We start from the raw sequence: 16,063 nt of genomic DNA on the forward strand, positions 1-16,063 counted from the left end.
CGTCAATTTCCGTCAATTATTCGATTTTTATTTAAATTTGAAAATTTCTTTGTCATCCATGGGCCGCACAAGAGCCGTTTTATGCACATTAGGGTGTCTCGACACGCAATTATTTTTTTTTATAATAAAGCAAAGTTTTTTGAAGTAACATTTGTGCACCGAAACAACCAGCCAAAGCGTGTTTGAAAATTTATATAAAAATAAGAAGATAAACTGAAAAAAAGTTGCTCATACCGATTTTTTAGGTTAAATATTTTTCGGACATATTTTAAATTAATTTAAAGACAACAATTTTCAAAAAAACGCTAGCGCACCCAAATACTTGTAGTTCTTTTTACTTCATCTTACTAAACGCTTATTACCTTATTATATCAGACACCCCGCAGTACATATGTCCGAGTATATACTGTATACATGTATGTTTGTATACTTATGCACCGTGATGCTAGCGGTCACAAAATGGCTGGCCATTGTTTGCTATTGCATAAAAACTAAAGCTCTTTGCCACAATGCGTTTATGATTTGTTTCTTTTTTTGTTTTTGTTTGAAAAATATTTAGTTCCTAACCTAAGACAAAAAATAATTTCCCATTTCTTAGTACATACTATAAATTGTATAAAATGTCAAAAATGTTTGCTTTTTACCATATTTTTTTTTTTTTTTTTTTTGTTTTTTATATTTTTTTTTTTTTTTTGTTCGGAATCCTTTACTTAGTTTGTGTTGTTGGTATGACATATAATATATTTGATATTTGATGAGTAGATGCGTAGTAAATATGAGAATTGAGTAGAGCATGAATGCTTGTATGTTTGTATTGCATGGTGGTTAGTTGTAGTTATGGACGAGTGATGATGGTTAGCGATAAGATGTGACAAGTACGATGGAGGCAAGCAAAGGTGATTAGATTTATAAAAGAGCGAAGCTTTCGAAGGATTTACCAATGATTATGTATGTATGTATGTGGCGTATATGAATATTTTCGATTGATTTAACTGGATTTACTATCGCTTAATGAATGTATTGTAGGTATGTATATACATATGTATATTATTGCTATTTGAATAAAGGTCTTATATGTTTATAAGATTTTTCCTTTGGTCACAAATATGAATGTTTGGCACTTGGAAGAGTGGTTCAGTTAATAAGTTTTATTTTGTTAAATATGGTTTTTTTTAAGTTAAATAAACACGAAAATAATTTAAATGTAAATTAACGATTAAAATAGAAAACCAAAAAAAAAAAAAATAAAAAAAAAAAAAAAAAAAAAAAAAAAAAAAAAAAAAAAAAAAAAAAAAAAAAAAAAAAAATTAAAAAAACATTTTGTTTTATGTTTCAGTCACGGAAAAGGTTCAAAATTTTTTTGCGCCCTTGGAGATCGCCTGTAACTAGAAAAATATTTAACTTTTTCCTTCTAAAAATGTAATGCGTCTTTTTAAAAAATATATAAATGTACTTCTAAAATGTTAAAATATTTAATACGGTGTATTTTCTTTCGATTTCCAAAAATCGACTCTTTGGACTTCAACATTAGGTGTTCCTCTTAAAATGTCTCCTTGCAACAAATTTAATTTTCTAAAGTACTATTTAAAATAAAAAATGTATTTTTTAGTAGCTGAAAGTGTTTTGAGACCAAACGGTACTTTTCCTGCTGTAAAAACAAGTAAAAAGTTTTAAAATAAAATTTAACCTTAATTTTCTGTTTGGATATACTATTTACATATGCAAGTGAGTTAAAATAAATAAATATTCGAAAAAAATAATATAATCTAGTTCTTCTAGCTAGAGAAACTTTTCAATTCTTTTAAATTAAAATATTGTCCAAGTAAATAAATCAACAAAAAATATACCGTAAGATTTATAATGAAAATCAAAGTTTACTTTAAATCGCCATACTGTTGCTGCGGATGCATTTGTATTTATTCTTTGATATTTTTATTTTTTGCATGAAGGTACTTAAGCTTATAGCGTACTAACACACTTAGATAATCGCTTGCTCATTTATGCATATAGTTTATTTAACTTTGCGGCAATAATTTATTTATTTTTGTTTATTTTTAAATTGTTTATCTACGTTTATCTGCTCTTCGACGGCAATACTCAAACACATTTTTCATTTCCCCATAGAGTTAACAATTAATTTTCATACATACATGCGCTTTATAGCTGTCATCACACTCTCAAATATATGTATGTATGTACAATCATCCATATCCATTTATACATACACATATGTACTAATATATAATTATATTGTATATAACTCGCTGCCTAGCAACAATAAGCGCCAACAGCACTTTGTATTTACACAACCAAGAACTTTTCGATTTAGTATTTTTACTAATATTTTTAATAAAAATAAATCATAAATTTTATTTAATTCATATGCGCCTAAAAGTAGGCTTTAACATACGTTCCGTGGTTCGTCGCTAATTATCAAGAGCAAAGAATTTTGCAATTATTGCAGATAATATTGCTGGCAACATGTTGCCATGACAAATGCTGCATAAGGCAAAACCGATTGGCAAAAAAATGTGGTATAAGAGCAGAGCCGATATTATAAAGCTATTTTTTGGAAACAAAAATATGTTATTTACTGTTATATAATATATAAATGTTGAAATAAAAACAATCGCCGAAATAATGATAAATAATAGTAGTAAATTTCCGAAAAACGTTTGGTATTACAATAATTAAAAAATAAAAATTAATTTTTTTATTTATTTATTTTAAATTAATTTTTTTATTTATTTATTTTAAACTTTTCTAACATAACGTGTGAGAACTATTTTTATTAAATTTTTATTATTTTCTTCAAGTTGAATAAACCAAATTGAAATGATAGTTTAAAGAAAACTTAATGCACTAAGAAATTTTTCATCAGGTCCTTAAAAGTTGATGTGCAGCTCCATTCTTTAAAATGAAATATTTATACAAAAAAAAAAGAAAAAAAAAAAAAATAACAACAAACGAAGAGAATAAACTCAAATATGTGTGTGTTTATAAAAAATGTCAATTTATTATATTTCGCTTTTTTTGTTGAATGAATTGCAAAGTTACGATGCGTTTTATTTTATAGGCGATTCTCTTTTATGCTCAAAAATTCAATTCGTACAATCGTAAGTAAATATTTATGTTATAACTATGCATGTACATATGTATGTATGTATTATTGGCGTTTCATTCATATTTTATAATATTAGGCAAATTGTATACATTTATTATATAATATTATACTGATGTACATATGTAGGTACATATGTATGTATATTGAAGGCTTAGCAAATTAAAATATTATTATATACATTCATATGGTTACGTCTTACAAGTATATTTAAATATAAAATATTCACATCTCCTTTAATTAATAACAGTATTGTTAAACGTTGAAGGAAGTTCAAAGATGAATCGTAGGAGAAAATAGTGCACTTTTTACAGTTGCAAGTGTGGCTTTCTATTTACTTATGAACGTATGCAATGTGGGTGTGTGTTTATGTATGTGTTACATGTTACGTTGGGCGTACGCGTATATACTTAACTTTTTTATTTTGATTGTTTTCAATGTCGAAGAAGTATAATTTTCAATGGAAATTTTTACAAAGATCTCACTTATTTATAAATATATTATTTTTTGCTATTAAATATAGTCCGAATTTATAAGACTGCTTATTATACTAATTAGTGCCAAACGATTTTATAATTAATTGAATTTTTCATGCTTTTTTAAGATGTAGGAAAAAGTTGTTATCTCCAACAATAATTACAAATATTTAGTACTGAGTTTTCAATGCATTAAATAGTCGAAGATTTCACCGTTAAACGTCACATACAAACGGTTTTTCCGTTTTACGTTACTGCTATTTCTTTTTAGTTCGGTTTGATTCCATTTAGAGTTTTTTTTATTTTTGCGTTCTGGTTTACCAGCTGGCACTTTAAGCGCGCTCTTTGCTCCTGCTTACAAGCTTCGAGAAATTGAATACTATAAGTTTAAAAGTGTGTATACAGTTTCGAAACTATATCAAACGGTCTTTGAATATATATTATATTGAATATTTTAGCTATTTATTACTAAATTCACTTAGTTTAGTTACTTTAATTATTATTCATTAAACGCATATTTCTAAGCTATAAAATGTATATGTACAGAAAGTTTGCTTTATCTCATAAAAAAGTAGACATTACAGCAGTAAAAACGAGCGGCACATATATATGTTGGAATATTTATTCGTAAACATGTACAGTTATATGTATGCTTTTTTCACATTTTTTCTTATGCAAAACTATAACGAATGTACATACTCCGCGCTAAGGCGGTAATAAACGCATTTATTTTTTCATTTCTTAAGACATTTTCGACCTTTTTAAAACAAATATTTTCCCATTTTGGTATTCATACTATTACATATGTATATGTATATTAAAGCGCATACTTTTTAATATGAAATACATACGTACATGTGGCGCTGTGAAACGTGAATGCTGGCAAATATCAATTTTGAATAATTAAAAACAAAAATATATACAAATCATATACAAATACAAAGGGAAATAAATATCCGACCCGCTATCTTAAACCATTAAACGCCTATAACGAAAATATAATGCATACCATTCGATATTTTAATTTTTAATTTTTTCACGCATATTCAGGAAACTCATAATCGTGCCCTGGCTTAGAGTTTACCTTGGCTTGTAGTTGCGTTACTAAAACGCAAAAAAAATGGTTGAAAGCTAGCTATGTCGTAAACTTTTATACTAGCAACCGCTTTGCTAATTAATAACTGTTTATTTTTTAAGTAAAGGATATGTCTCAAAAATATATTTTCATTAAGGTTAGAAAGAAAAAATAAATAAATAAACTAAAAATTGCGCCTTTCAAACTGTTCCTTCGCTAAAACGAAACTTTTTAATACTCTTTTTGAAACCACGAAAAATAAAAGTTCAAACTTATGCTCTGTACTATTCCGAAAAAGCAAATCTAGCTAAAGTAAAAGTACAAATTCATATATTTTACATGGAAATGTATTCAAATGTATTGATGATTTCTTTAACATTATATCGCCAGCCAACTCAGCCGCATTGAATGTGGTTAACAGGTCTTTTTCTTTTCGTTCAAAATATGCGATTGTGCGCGCTATTCAACGCTTTAAAATATTTATTCAAGTGTATTTACACATATTACTCGCACTATTATTGTTTTTTAAGCAACACACAACAATATCCATATAAACATAGTACACTCAAAACTAATTACTATATTATATTAATGTATGTAGATTTTAGAAATATTTACTATATTTGCATATAAGTATATACAAAAAAGGAAGGTATACAGTAGTGAAGAAGAAACTTTCGGTGCAGGAAATTCGCAAAGCATTGCTTTATCCTTCGGGGTGACGCATGCAGTAGCACTAGTATTCTTCTTGTTTGCATTCACATTATCTAACAAAACTACAGTCAGTCAATCAGTCAGTTAATTTGTCAGTCGCAACGACACATTCTTGTTTTGATTTCTTTTTTCCTTTATAAAAATTATCAACACAAAATACACATAAGTAATACATACTGCTACCCAACACAATCTTTACGGCTTGGCCGCTGTGGTCAACGCTGCCCAGCGCCATGCACTATCCATTCGCTCCCTTGACATTTATGTATTTATTTGCAACTCGGCTAACGCAGAAGCATGTCTAGTATCGCCTTAGTATCACCTTAAATTTTCATGAAAAACCTTTCTCACAATATGCCATTCGTATAGTATTGATAGCCATCGTATAACTTTGTGGAGAGGCTCTTGAGTGAGTCCTGTACGAGTTGCTCTACTTTGCGCTCCATTTCCTGTTCGGTCAAATTCATGTGGAAACGTTTTCGGAGATTCTGTACGGTGCCAGAGCAACCGTTTTTGAAGCACGGCAATTGGGCATCTGGAATAAAGTAGAAGATACACAATTACTGGTTGCTCTTTCTTAATGGCCACACTCGAACTTACTGCTACGCATTATTTCCACAAAATTTATGATTCGATCCATGTGCTTGCGCGCAGTCATCATACCAACAAGCAATAAGTGATTGAACTCCTTCCACAGGTCTGAACTCGTACCGCCCATGACGTCAACGAATTCGGGTGTTAGTTTAAAAGGAGATTGCTCAAAACCTATAAGTGATAAATGTGACACAAATTTTAAAATAAAATAAAACGGGAAGCTTAATAATTGAGTTTTTCGAATGCTATACTTGGAAAATAAATGGCGCAAGGGGTTTTAAGGGTCAGAGTGGTTGGACACTGATGTGCATTACAACTAACTGCCACAAATATTACAATTTATTTATCTTTTTCTTACCCAAATTTTTTGGCGATATGCTTAGTATGAATCCAAAGTCTATATGTATGATGTGACCGTCTGAATGTAGTAAAATGTTGCCATTGTGCCTGTTTCATAAAGAAAAAATCGTTAAGTTTTGTCTGCAAAATTTCCATTAACTAATCACATACCGATCCTTCACTTGCAGCAAATACGATATTAAACAGTAAGCAGCACAACTTTGCACGAAATTCTTTTGTGCCGCACGGAAAAGTTCGCCATCTGCTGAGCCATACTCGTCGATGAAATAATCGCGTAACGATTTATTCGAATTCTTTTTAATTTGATGCAGTGACACCGTGTTCAAAATTGGTTCAATCAGACCGCTATCGCTGGATAAGCAAACAATTTTGTACGGTCGCACCCAGAGATCAACATTTTCCTCTTGCCAAATGATTTTGAACATCTAAAACGAAGAGAAAATTAGCATTACAAATGGAATTGTTGGGAATGTTTGGGCTGAAGGGTTTTACAAACCTGTAAAAGTTGCGTAGCCATGAGCTCCTGTCGCAAATCGTCGCCACATTTTACAATTACCGAGAGCAGGCGCCAATTGGACAAATGGCCGTAAGGCGATGACTCGCGTATCTGTTGCTCCTTTTCATGCCAGGGCTCCTGCGATTTAGTTAAAATTATTTATTTGCATTTTGAGTAATTTTTCTTAAAGTAAATACCTTCAAAGCTGCCGCTGAGGGATCTTCTGGATCATTGTTGAATGATTTTGTGTTTTCGCAGGTTAAGTTATTGCAGTGGCGGGTGCGTACATCGCCAATATTGAAAAGAACGGGAATGCCTGAAAATTGTGTGCAATTAGTTTAAGATATTTCTATTCCCAGAGATTCCCATTTTATAAATCATTATTATCGCAAACATACCTTGATCCCTTGAGTCACAGGAGTCCAGTGACATTTGAGAGACTGCATCTCGTTCGCTTAATTTTCGCATATGCATATATTGTGCCGTTATTTCGTCGTCCTCCTGCGACCACACATCGTCTTCGGTTAAATGCAGGCCACCTAGGGAGAGACCTATTGCCTGGGCGTTGCATACATGTGCACCATCGCCGTTAGCAGCTGTTGAAGCTTGGGCATCCGATGCCACGGACGATGACTCAGAGAGCAGTTTCTCCTTTTTACGACGACAACTGGAGCCGGAGCTTGAACCGCTAATAGCAGCGCCACCATGTGAGCTACAGCTCGATGTGCGGCTGCAACTCACATGGTTGTGGCTGTGATTGTGCTGATGCATTTGATGGTGATGGCTGCAGGCGCCTTCCAAGTGCTCCTCGCTTTTCGTATGTCGCAGTGATGGCATCATCTTCGGTATGAGTGGGGATGAGTAAATATCGGGCACCTCAACCACCTCGACGTAAATTATGTACGGCGTTTTATCTTTGGAGTTGAGCACGGCAGTCTTTTCCTCTGTTATGCGCACCACATGATGTGGAATGTCGGAAAATACCGGAAGCCAAACGCGAGCCGGCAGATTCTTATTAATCAGGTTCAAAAACATGCGTAGCGCTGAAGTTTTCTCCGCCTTGGACGGTAGCGATGTGATATTTTTCCCAACATTAATCAGAGCTTTCATGAACTCTTTCTCCGGGGCAGTTTTAGGCGCGTTGCATGAGCACACGGTTTTCTGGCCAAGCAGGCCATTAACCTGAGGAGCGAAAAAATTATTTTTTATTAAATAATATCCACAAGATGGAATATGAAAAATATGATAGCACTCACCTGGCCGCGTACGCTATCGAAGCAGGTGCAACCATTGTCGAAGGCTCGCCCAGAGGTCAAGTCACCCAAACACAACTTGGGCGATATCAGCGGCAGGGTTTGCGTTGTGTATGGCGGTTGTTGGTAGTGACGATTTGATATGCTTAGTGCGATGGATGAGGGGTGGCGTCGTGAATCACTTAACAGTAGTGTGGCGTCAGATTGTGAACGATGGTGTGTCTTTTTTGTCAACGGTGAAACGGCTGCGGCAGCCACAGCACCGCCTGCTGCTGGTGGCAGCTCCTTAGCGTCCGATTTACTTATTACTTTACGTTCTTTCTTCGAATAGATTTCCTTCATGAGGGCTAGTTGCGATTTTCGTGATCCATTGCCTAGTGAGTCGAATTGATAATTGTAGGATTCTAGTAGCCAGAGGCATTTCAATGAGAAGTCCACCGATTTGCGACAACGTATTGTCAAATAAGGATCGAGCACTTCGGCCAATTCATCCATTTGTATGTACATGACAATTAACTGTGGCATATAGAGGTCTACCTCTTGGTCCGGAAAACTGAATATCTTATTACCAATAAAACTGAGCACACCGGGTTCTTTCGAATAGAATAGATAGTGTATAGCGAAGTGTATGTTGAAGACGGGAGATTCGAAGAATCTAAGCAGTCCACTGGGGCCTTTTTCAGTCTTTTGCAATTGCTCGTTGTTGGTCGGACGCTCCTTGATAAAGCATTTTACCACACCTGGAACTTTTAACTTGTTTAACGAAGAGATGGAAGCCGATTTGGCAATAGAGGTTGACAAAGAGGAAGCGCCGAGACCTGGCAGGGGGAGATTAAGTGTTCTCTCCGTACCTTCTGTAGCAGCACAAGCTTTCTTCTCCACACTTTCTATCGCGGAAGACACTAAAGATGGAAACTTTGGATATTTCGGCTCAACTGGCGTTGAATCGGCTGATGGAGTGGCGGCTGGCGTATTGGAAGCAGATGGTTGCGCAGAAGTCGCAGCAGCCGCAGCTGCAGCTGCCGCGGCAGCAGCTTTCTTGATCGAATTCGATGTTATCAGACTAAAGAACTCTTTTTTCTTCGATATATCTGTTGGAGATTTCACTTGGTCCGGGGCTGTGCTGGTACCCATGTTGCCACCACTGTTTTCATCGCTCTTATTCTTTGCTGCATTCTTTTTGTCGTGATTATCTCTAATGCTTTGTGCGGTGCGGAAGAAAGCATTCTTTGTTGCACCAAAGAAGCTCTTTTTCTGCGGTTCAGCAGCAGCGCCAGCTCCTGCCGCATCTGGGATTTTTTGTGTCTTCGCTGACTGTGTGGGTTGTGTTGTTAAAGCGACACTCGTAGAGCTCGTCGAAGTTAATAGTGGGTTTGGCTGTATCGTTACTGGTGTGGCCGCATCCACTGTATCAGCCGTGGGTGTGTCCACATCGACATTAAGCGTGGTAGGTGTATCATTGTTCGCACGTTCCAAATTCAATGCTGCCTGTGACATGTTCAATTCGCGATAGCGCATACGTTCCGACAATTGTGCCGCTGCTTTGACGTCGATGTCTGCATCACTGTCATCTTCAGCGGCGCCCATTACATCCGCATCGGTAGTAGCGCTGCGCAGGTGTTTGCCATGATTTTGTTGTTGTTGAAGTTGCTTCTGCTTGCGTGATGGACGTAGCGTTCGACAGTCTGTTTCGCCGGATGGGTAAAATATCAAGTCCGACTGTAGCATACCATATTCCTCATCCATAGAAGTTGTTTCGAGCATGTCAATGCATTCCTCCTCGGCGTCCATTTCACCCGAGTCCAGCGATTCGTGTGAGTGACGTATGCGAGTGAGAGAAATTTGATCCGAATCGGAACCACAAATTATGCCTTTGTTTGAGCGAGAAAATTAAAAGTAAGTTTGTACACTTTGTTTGACAGAAAGTTTGTGAAATTATGAATAGTGTGTGCAACATATTAAAAAATATAAATAAATAAAAACGAAAAATTATTTGTTTCGAAAGAAGGGATTTGAATTAATGTTACTACATTGTATTACTATAATAACAATAATACAAATATATAATCTGGCAACGCCTCTTGATGAAAATGGACTTTCACAATCATATTTTCGATTTCTTGTGCAAATTTCCTGAATCATTTTGCTTTTAATTGTCAATTAAAAGACTATCAAAATCGACAAAATGTTGACTTTAATGAAAGAAGACTTTGAGGCAATAAGAATGGCGTTATTTGAAGATTGTCATTTTCTTGTAACTATATACGAACACTCTTCAACCAAATTTATTGCTCACCTGAATCATCGGATCCGAGACTGGTGAGGTCTTCTCGTTTTTTACTGCTACTGCTGCTGCCGTTACTATTGTTGCTGCTGGTGTTGTTGCTATGATTCCTGCACGATGCCGCACCTGCAAGCGGCACTACTCCACAACGTGTCGTGGCCTCACTCGATTTAGGACGAATGCGTAACGTTGGGCAGGACTCGACTGCAAGAAAAATAAATGAATAAATAGCATCGAAATAATTGCAAAATAAACAAGCTAATGAGACTTGAAAAAAGTATAAAAGTTAACTGGACTTACCAATAGCTATGGCCCCACCCCCACCAATACCAATACTACTGTTGCACACGCCGCTGCCGATTTTGTTAATGCTTATGCTGTTGCTGTTGTTGGCTGTGGGCTCTGTGGTCATAGCTGCAATTGGGGCAGCAGACACTGTGTCCATTAAACCACCTGTTATGGTCGACACTCTAGCTGGGGTAGCCGATAACGAGGATGGCGGCGAAGGTGTTAATGATGACGTCAGCGCTGGTGTTGTGGTGGTTGTGAGGGCGGCTGTTACATTGGCTGCAGTAGTGACGATTTTCGAGCACATAGTAGTGCCCAGAATGGATGGTGTACAGAATGTATTCTCGCTCTCCGAATTGGGCGATGACACTTCAACCTGCCGATACACGATAAATAGAAAAGGGAATTTCGTAATTAGTGCGGTTGCCCGATAAAATTAATGGCACACAATTTTTGTGAAACATTAAATTATTAATAATAAACTAGAATAGAATGCTATAAAGATATATACATACATATATGTATATAAATGAATATGGAGTTGCATTTGTGAGGAGATTCCGATAAGACTCTAGAGCTACATTTCTAAGTACCGTTAATGATAATGTTAATATACCACTTTTACGTAGATTCTTCAGGGAAAATACAATTTTGATATTACTAATCACTTTCGTAATTTCCATTCACCGGTTTCGTTAAATAAACAAAAGAAATTTTTGCCATAGATAACAATATAGATTATTTGTAATGTAAAATAATAAAACTTGTAGCTTGCGCGAATTTGTATAATATAATAAATTTTTATCAAGCCTAAACTGTCACTTGATAACCGCGCAAAGAAGAAGAAACTGTCACCTGTCTTTGCGATCTTTTTTATTGTAGTCAACACTTTACCACATACATATATGGCGGCAAATTTTAATGTTGCGCTAAGTTTGGCACACCCTTTATGGACCGAAAGCGAGAAGAATAAGCACAGCACGAAACCATACAAGTTTATTGTAGCAAACAAAATGCAAAGTATAACAAACACATTATTCAAAAACTGACTCTGCTACTATGTACATGTGTATGAGTGCATGTATGAATACACAACTGTCATCTCGAACATACCATATGTTGCATTGCAAAAATTTCCATTCTGCAAGTATTATTAACAAGTTTTTCTAAATTTTGCATAGAACTTCGTTTTTGTAGAAACTCAAATATATTCCGTGAATTAGGCAAATGACATTAAAGCATTCACATTTCTTAACAAGAGTACAATAAAGGAACAAATAATTCCTTTTATAAATTCAACTTCTTTTCTGCTTTCTAAGTTACTGTAATTTTTTTTTCGTCATTAAGCTCGCTCATTTTGCCTTTGCAATTTGTGATAGCCCTAGAAGTCAAATGTGCTGGCATAAACTGCTTGCGTGTCACGAGCGCCTACGCAGGGTTTCGAATGTTTCCTGTGTGGCAGGTTCATGTTCATTCAACCTTCGATATAATAATTTTTGGCATTTTACGTTTTTTTTTCATTGTTTTTAATGTTATTTGCTTTGCTTGTTATGTACTCACCTCCGGTATGCGCTGCAAGGCGCTGTCCAGGCTTCGATTGCGATGATGTTGCGTTAAATTGATGCGTGTGTTGGTCACTTGTGAGACGGGAGGCAGCAAAATGCCCATAGACCTAGAAGAGGAAAAAACGGATTTGAAGTTTTAAGAAGTGTTATACATATATGTACATTTCTTATATACATATGTATGTATATGTGTGTATGTTTGTATATTATTGAAAAAAGAAAAACAAATTAAATATTCTAGAGAAGATTATTAGCACAACTGACTCATTGGCGGATTCAAGAATCCAGCCAATATTTCTAAAGTGCCTAAACGAGAGACAAAATACTGCCTATTTTGGTTTGAACGGAGAAAGTTTCTTAACGATCCGTGAAGCATATGTTGAGGCAAATTTCGAGATTTAAGCTATGACAACAGGTTTGTAAGTCAGATTAAAAATAGTTATGCCACTGGATTTCCAAAAGTAAAACAAATACATTTTTAATTTTGTTCAATGGCAAGAAACCATTTTGACGGATATGAAGATGCAGCAAACAAATATATGTATAAGTAAAGAAACTGTTTGTAAGTGTTTCCGTTAAATTTTTAGGTTATGCTAACTAAAGTAGTTTACATATTACAAAAAACTCGATTTCATAGTTTAGCAGAACTTCCAATTTCTAATGAAAATGAAAATCAGTTAAAATTTCACAGAAATTCTGCTTATCGTTACTAAACACTTGTTGTATTGTTTTTCTCTAATATGTACATATACATATGTAAATGTTTGTATGCACATTTATAATTTTTTTTTCAATGCAACTGGATGGTGTGGCATTTCATTCTTATAAATATGTATGTATTTATTGTAGAAAACTAATCACAATTAATATTTATGGTTGTGTGCATATGCACTTATCATATTCTGTGTAATAATTACACTTGACACAAATGTATGTATGTATGCGCGTGAAGCGTTTGCAAGAATGACAGTAAAAAGCTTGTTAAAAGTGACTGCGGCACAATGAGAACAATAAGAATTGCATAAAAAACATATTGATGAACGACACACATACACATATTTGTAAGTATGTATATATAAAATTATTTCAGTTCAGCAGGCAGCCAAAAACGTTTTGTTCACTTAAAAATCAATAACACAGTAGACTAAAGTGTTAGCATATTTACTGCTCTAATTGCATTACGTCCATATGTATGTTTGTATGTATGAACATATTTCCACGAAGTACATATTTTAGAACATATTTAAAACTGGTTGAACGGCTTTTAAGCCATCACACCACACAGCAAAAATGTAATACTTAATTGTTTCTCATACATATAGTACATATGTATATAGATACATATAGCCAAATATATATGGATTTGTATAGAAACACTTGCTCTTTGTTTTATTGTTGGCATTAATCAGCGAAACATATTGATAATTCCACATATTTTTACTTATTTGAATTGGCACGTTTGTTTCTCCTTTTTTTTTGTTGGTGTTTTCCTAATAATTCCACACAATTTAGCTTTATTATTTTGCACTCGAACATGTATTTTGTGTTTTGCCTGAGCAATATGGCAGACGGCAGGCGCTTGATGTGGCGAAAAAGTTGGCATACTCACGTACACATGCACTATTTACTCTTTGATTGTTATATGAGTGTGAAGTATTTTCACGCAAATGCACAATCAATTTTTAAAGTCGACAGAAACTAGCTTTGGCTCAAAATTAAAAAAAAAAAAGGTTTTTCTACTAACCAGTGCGCCAGCAGCGAAAAATCAGCTGATTAACTAACACGCACACACTCACTGCTCAGCTCTTCACCGTCTCACATGCATATTTAATAACCTCAAACTAACTTTTATTGTTGTTTTTATAGTTTAGTTATAAATATTTTTTATTTTAAATGTCTCACTTCAAGTACTTTCGTTCGATGTGATTTTTTATATACTTTTTTCTCGTTTCTATTGACCGTTTGCCCCAAAACACAAACTTGGAGGTTTCACGCTTGCTGACTAACTAAATACGGCGCCAGAGTAATTGGCGGCGGCAAAAAGCATATGATTGAGTAAGCAGGGACACTGCGAGCCAGTAACGAGTACACAGGGTGCATGTGGCGAGAGCTTATGCCGATGAGAGCGTAAAAATGTGTTTTGAAGTGCTCGAGAGCGAGCGAGTGTGCTAGAAAGACAAATGAAGAGAGTTAGGTGCATGAGGGGTGTTGGGCGAGTAAAGAAGGTGCAAATAATTGGAGAAATTGAAACGAAAAAACCCAGCCGCTACTAATAGTTATAACAATAATGGAAGCAATATTAATAAGTGCATATAATATTAATAGTAAAAAAAAAAAACAGTGTGTAAGTGCAAAATACTGCAAAGAGCATGATAATATAGCAGTCACTTGTATACTTGCATGCATGTGGTTGTGAATTTGTTGTGGTAAATCAACAATCGGCACAAATTCGGTATGTTTATACGTCAGATACTAAGAAAGTCAACAACAAAGCGGAAAATGAAGAAACAAATACTAAATACATTAACACATTTATACGTTTTTGAACACTACTCTCGAAAACGAAATGAAAGTTAATGTGTTTTAAATACTTTTGTGTAAACTTAATTTTATTTATTTACTTTTTTATTTTATTATTTTATTATTATTTTTTTAAATCTTTAACATTTTTTTATATACGAATTTACGAATTAATTTTTATTTATACAAAATAATGTATATTAATATTCATATATGCACATTCATTTGCAAAAATAATAACAAATGAAAACGCATATCATTTACAATAATTTAATTTGATTCTATATTTTGAATCTCCTTGAACCGATACTACTTATGAATATATAAGTATAAAGACCTGTGTATGCAAATATGCAATTTAAATTTCTTGATTTTCGTTTTATAGATTTTGTTATCATAAACTGTTCTTGCTTTGCCAATGCACAAATGTACCTTTCAGAACACGAACCTCAGAAGAGTCTCTCCCACCAACAGATGTGTACTAAATTGAGCGCCTACAAATTCTCCCGACGAAGTTCTCTTACATACTGCGATTGTACATGGCCTTTGCTACTTTTACGCCAATAGGTATGTAAGTATGAGGGGACTCACTCACCAGCACTCGGGTGCAAGAAAATAAAACAAAACAAAAGTTTGGCGCTCGTGGCAATTGAATGAAAGAAATAGATAAAAAAAAAATTATCAGTAGTAACGCGTACACGGACAATTGTATGCAAAAACAAAACAAAACACTGTAAATAAGTGGCACCTTCATAACGGTAAAAATCATACTTGTATCATACTAGAACTTCCTTAAGTTTCGAAAAAGGGAAAATTACTTGAAAACCAATGTATTATAAATATCGGCTATCAGTAAATTAGTAGTAGCGCACAAAAAAAAAATATATATATAAAAACACAACAACAAAATGTTTTTTCAAACGAAAACAGCTTGCACAGTTATAAAGTGGCATTTCTGTTTTACTTGTTACATTCGTACCGCCAAAAGTTATTAAATGCCGCAAGTCGAAGACCGAGAAGTTGCCGAGAAAGCATAAAGAAAAATAGCATAGCAGTGCCTGCACGTTATTTCCTACCCAACGGTGCTTTGCACTCAATTTGCAACAAATTTTCCACACCTTGCAAACAGATTGCAGGATATGCGCTTGTGATAGGAAGCCTGACAACACGGCGTATACGCAACTTTTAATTAAAAACTTTCTATACACACATATTGAACATACATATTTATATATGTACACAAACGTGGTAAATCTGCATGCTAAAAGATGTACTAGTTTGTAAAGTCACCTTACTGCCTTCGGAGACTTGTAGCAA

At 34.4% G+C, this 16,063-nt stretch overlaps 1 protein-coding gene across 6 annotated transcripts in view; it reads right to left on the reverse strand.

Moving 5' to 3' along the window:
- Positions 1 to 4,201: 4,201 nt before the first annotated feature.
- LOC108978129 (phosphatidylinositol 4-kinase beta) overlaps positions 4,202 to 16,063 on the reverse strand; it is a 134,434-nt gene continuing 122,572 nt past the window's right edge. For 3 of the 6 annotated variants that reach the window (XM_018948258.1, XM_018948256.1, XM_018948257.1), the window contains 11 exons: positions 12,222 to 12,333; positions 10,674 to 11,037; positions 10,386 to 10,577; positions 8,093 to 9,960; positions 7,235 to 8,018; positions 7,034 to 7,152; positions 6,837 to 6,974; positions 6,491 to 6,765; positions 6,339 to 6,427; positions 5,987 to 6,151; positions 5,734 to 5,921 (listed from right to left, as the gene is read on the reverse strand). In XM_018948258.1, the coding sequence (XP_018803803.1) occupies positions 5,734 to 5,921; positions 5,987 to 6,151; positions 6,339 to 6,427; positions 6,491 to 6,765; positions 6,837 to 6,974; positions 7,034 to 7,152; positions 7,235 to 8,018; positions 8,093 to 9,960; positions 10,386 to 10,577; positions 10,674 to 11,037; positions 12,222 to 12,333 (4,294 nt within the window). The other 3 variants (XM_018948261.1, XM_018948260.1, XM_018948255.1) reach the window with 3 other exon arrangements.

This window comes from Bactrocera latifrons, unplaced genomic scaffold, assembly GCF_001853355.1.
Source record: "Bactrocera latifrons isolate USDA-ARS-PBARC rearing strain unplaced genomic scaffold, ASM185335v1 scaffold_118, whole genome shotgun sequence".
NCBI classification, from domain to species: Eukaryota; Metazoa; Arthropoda; class Insecta; order Diptera; family Tephritidae; genus Bactrocera; species Bactrocera latifrons.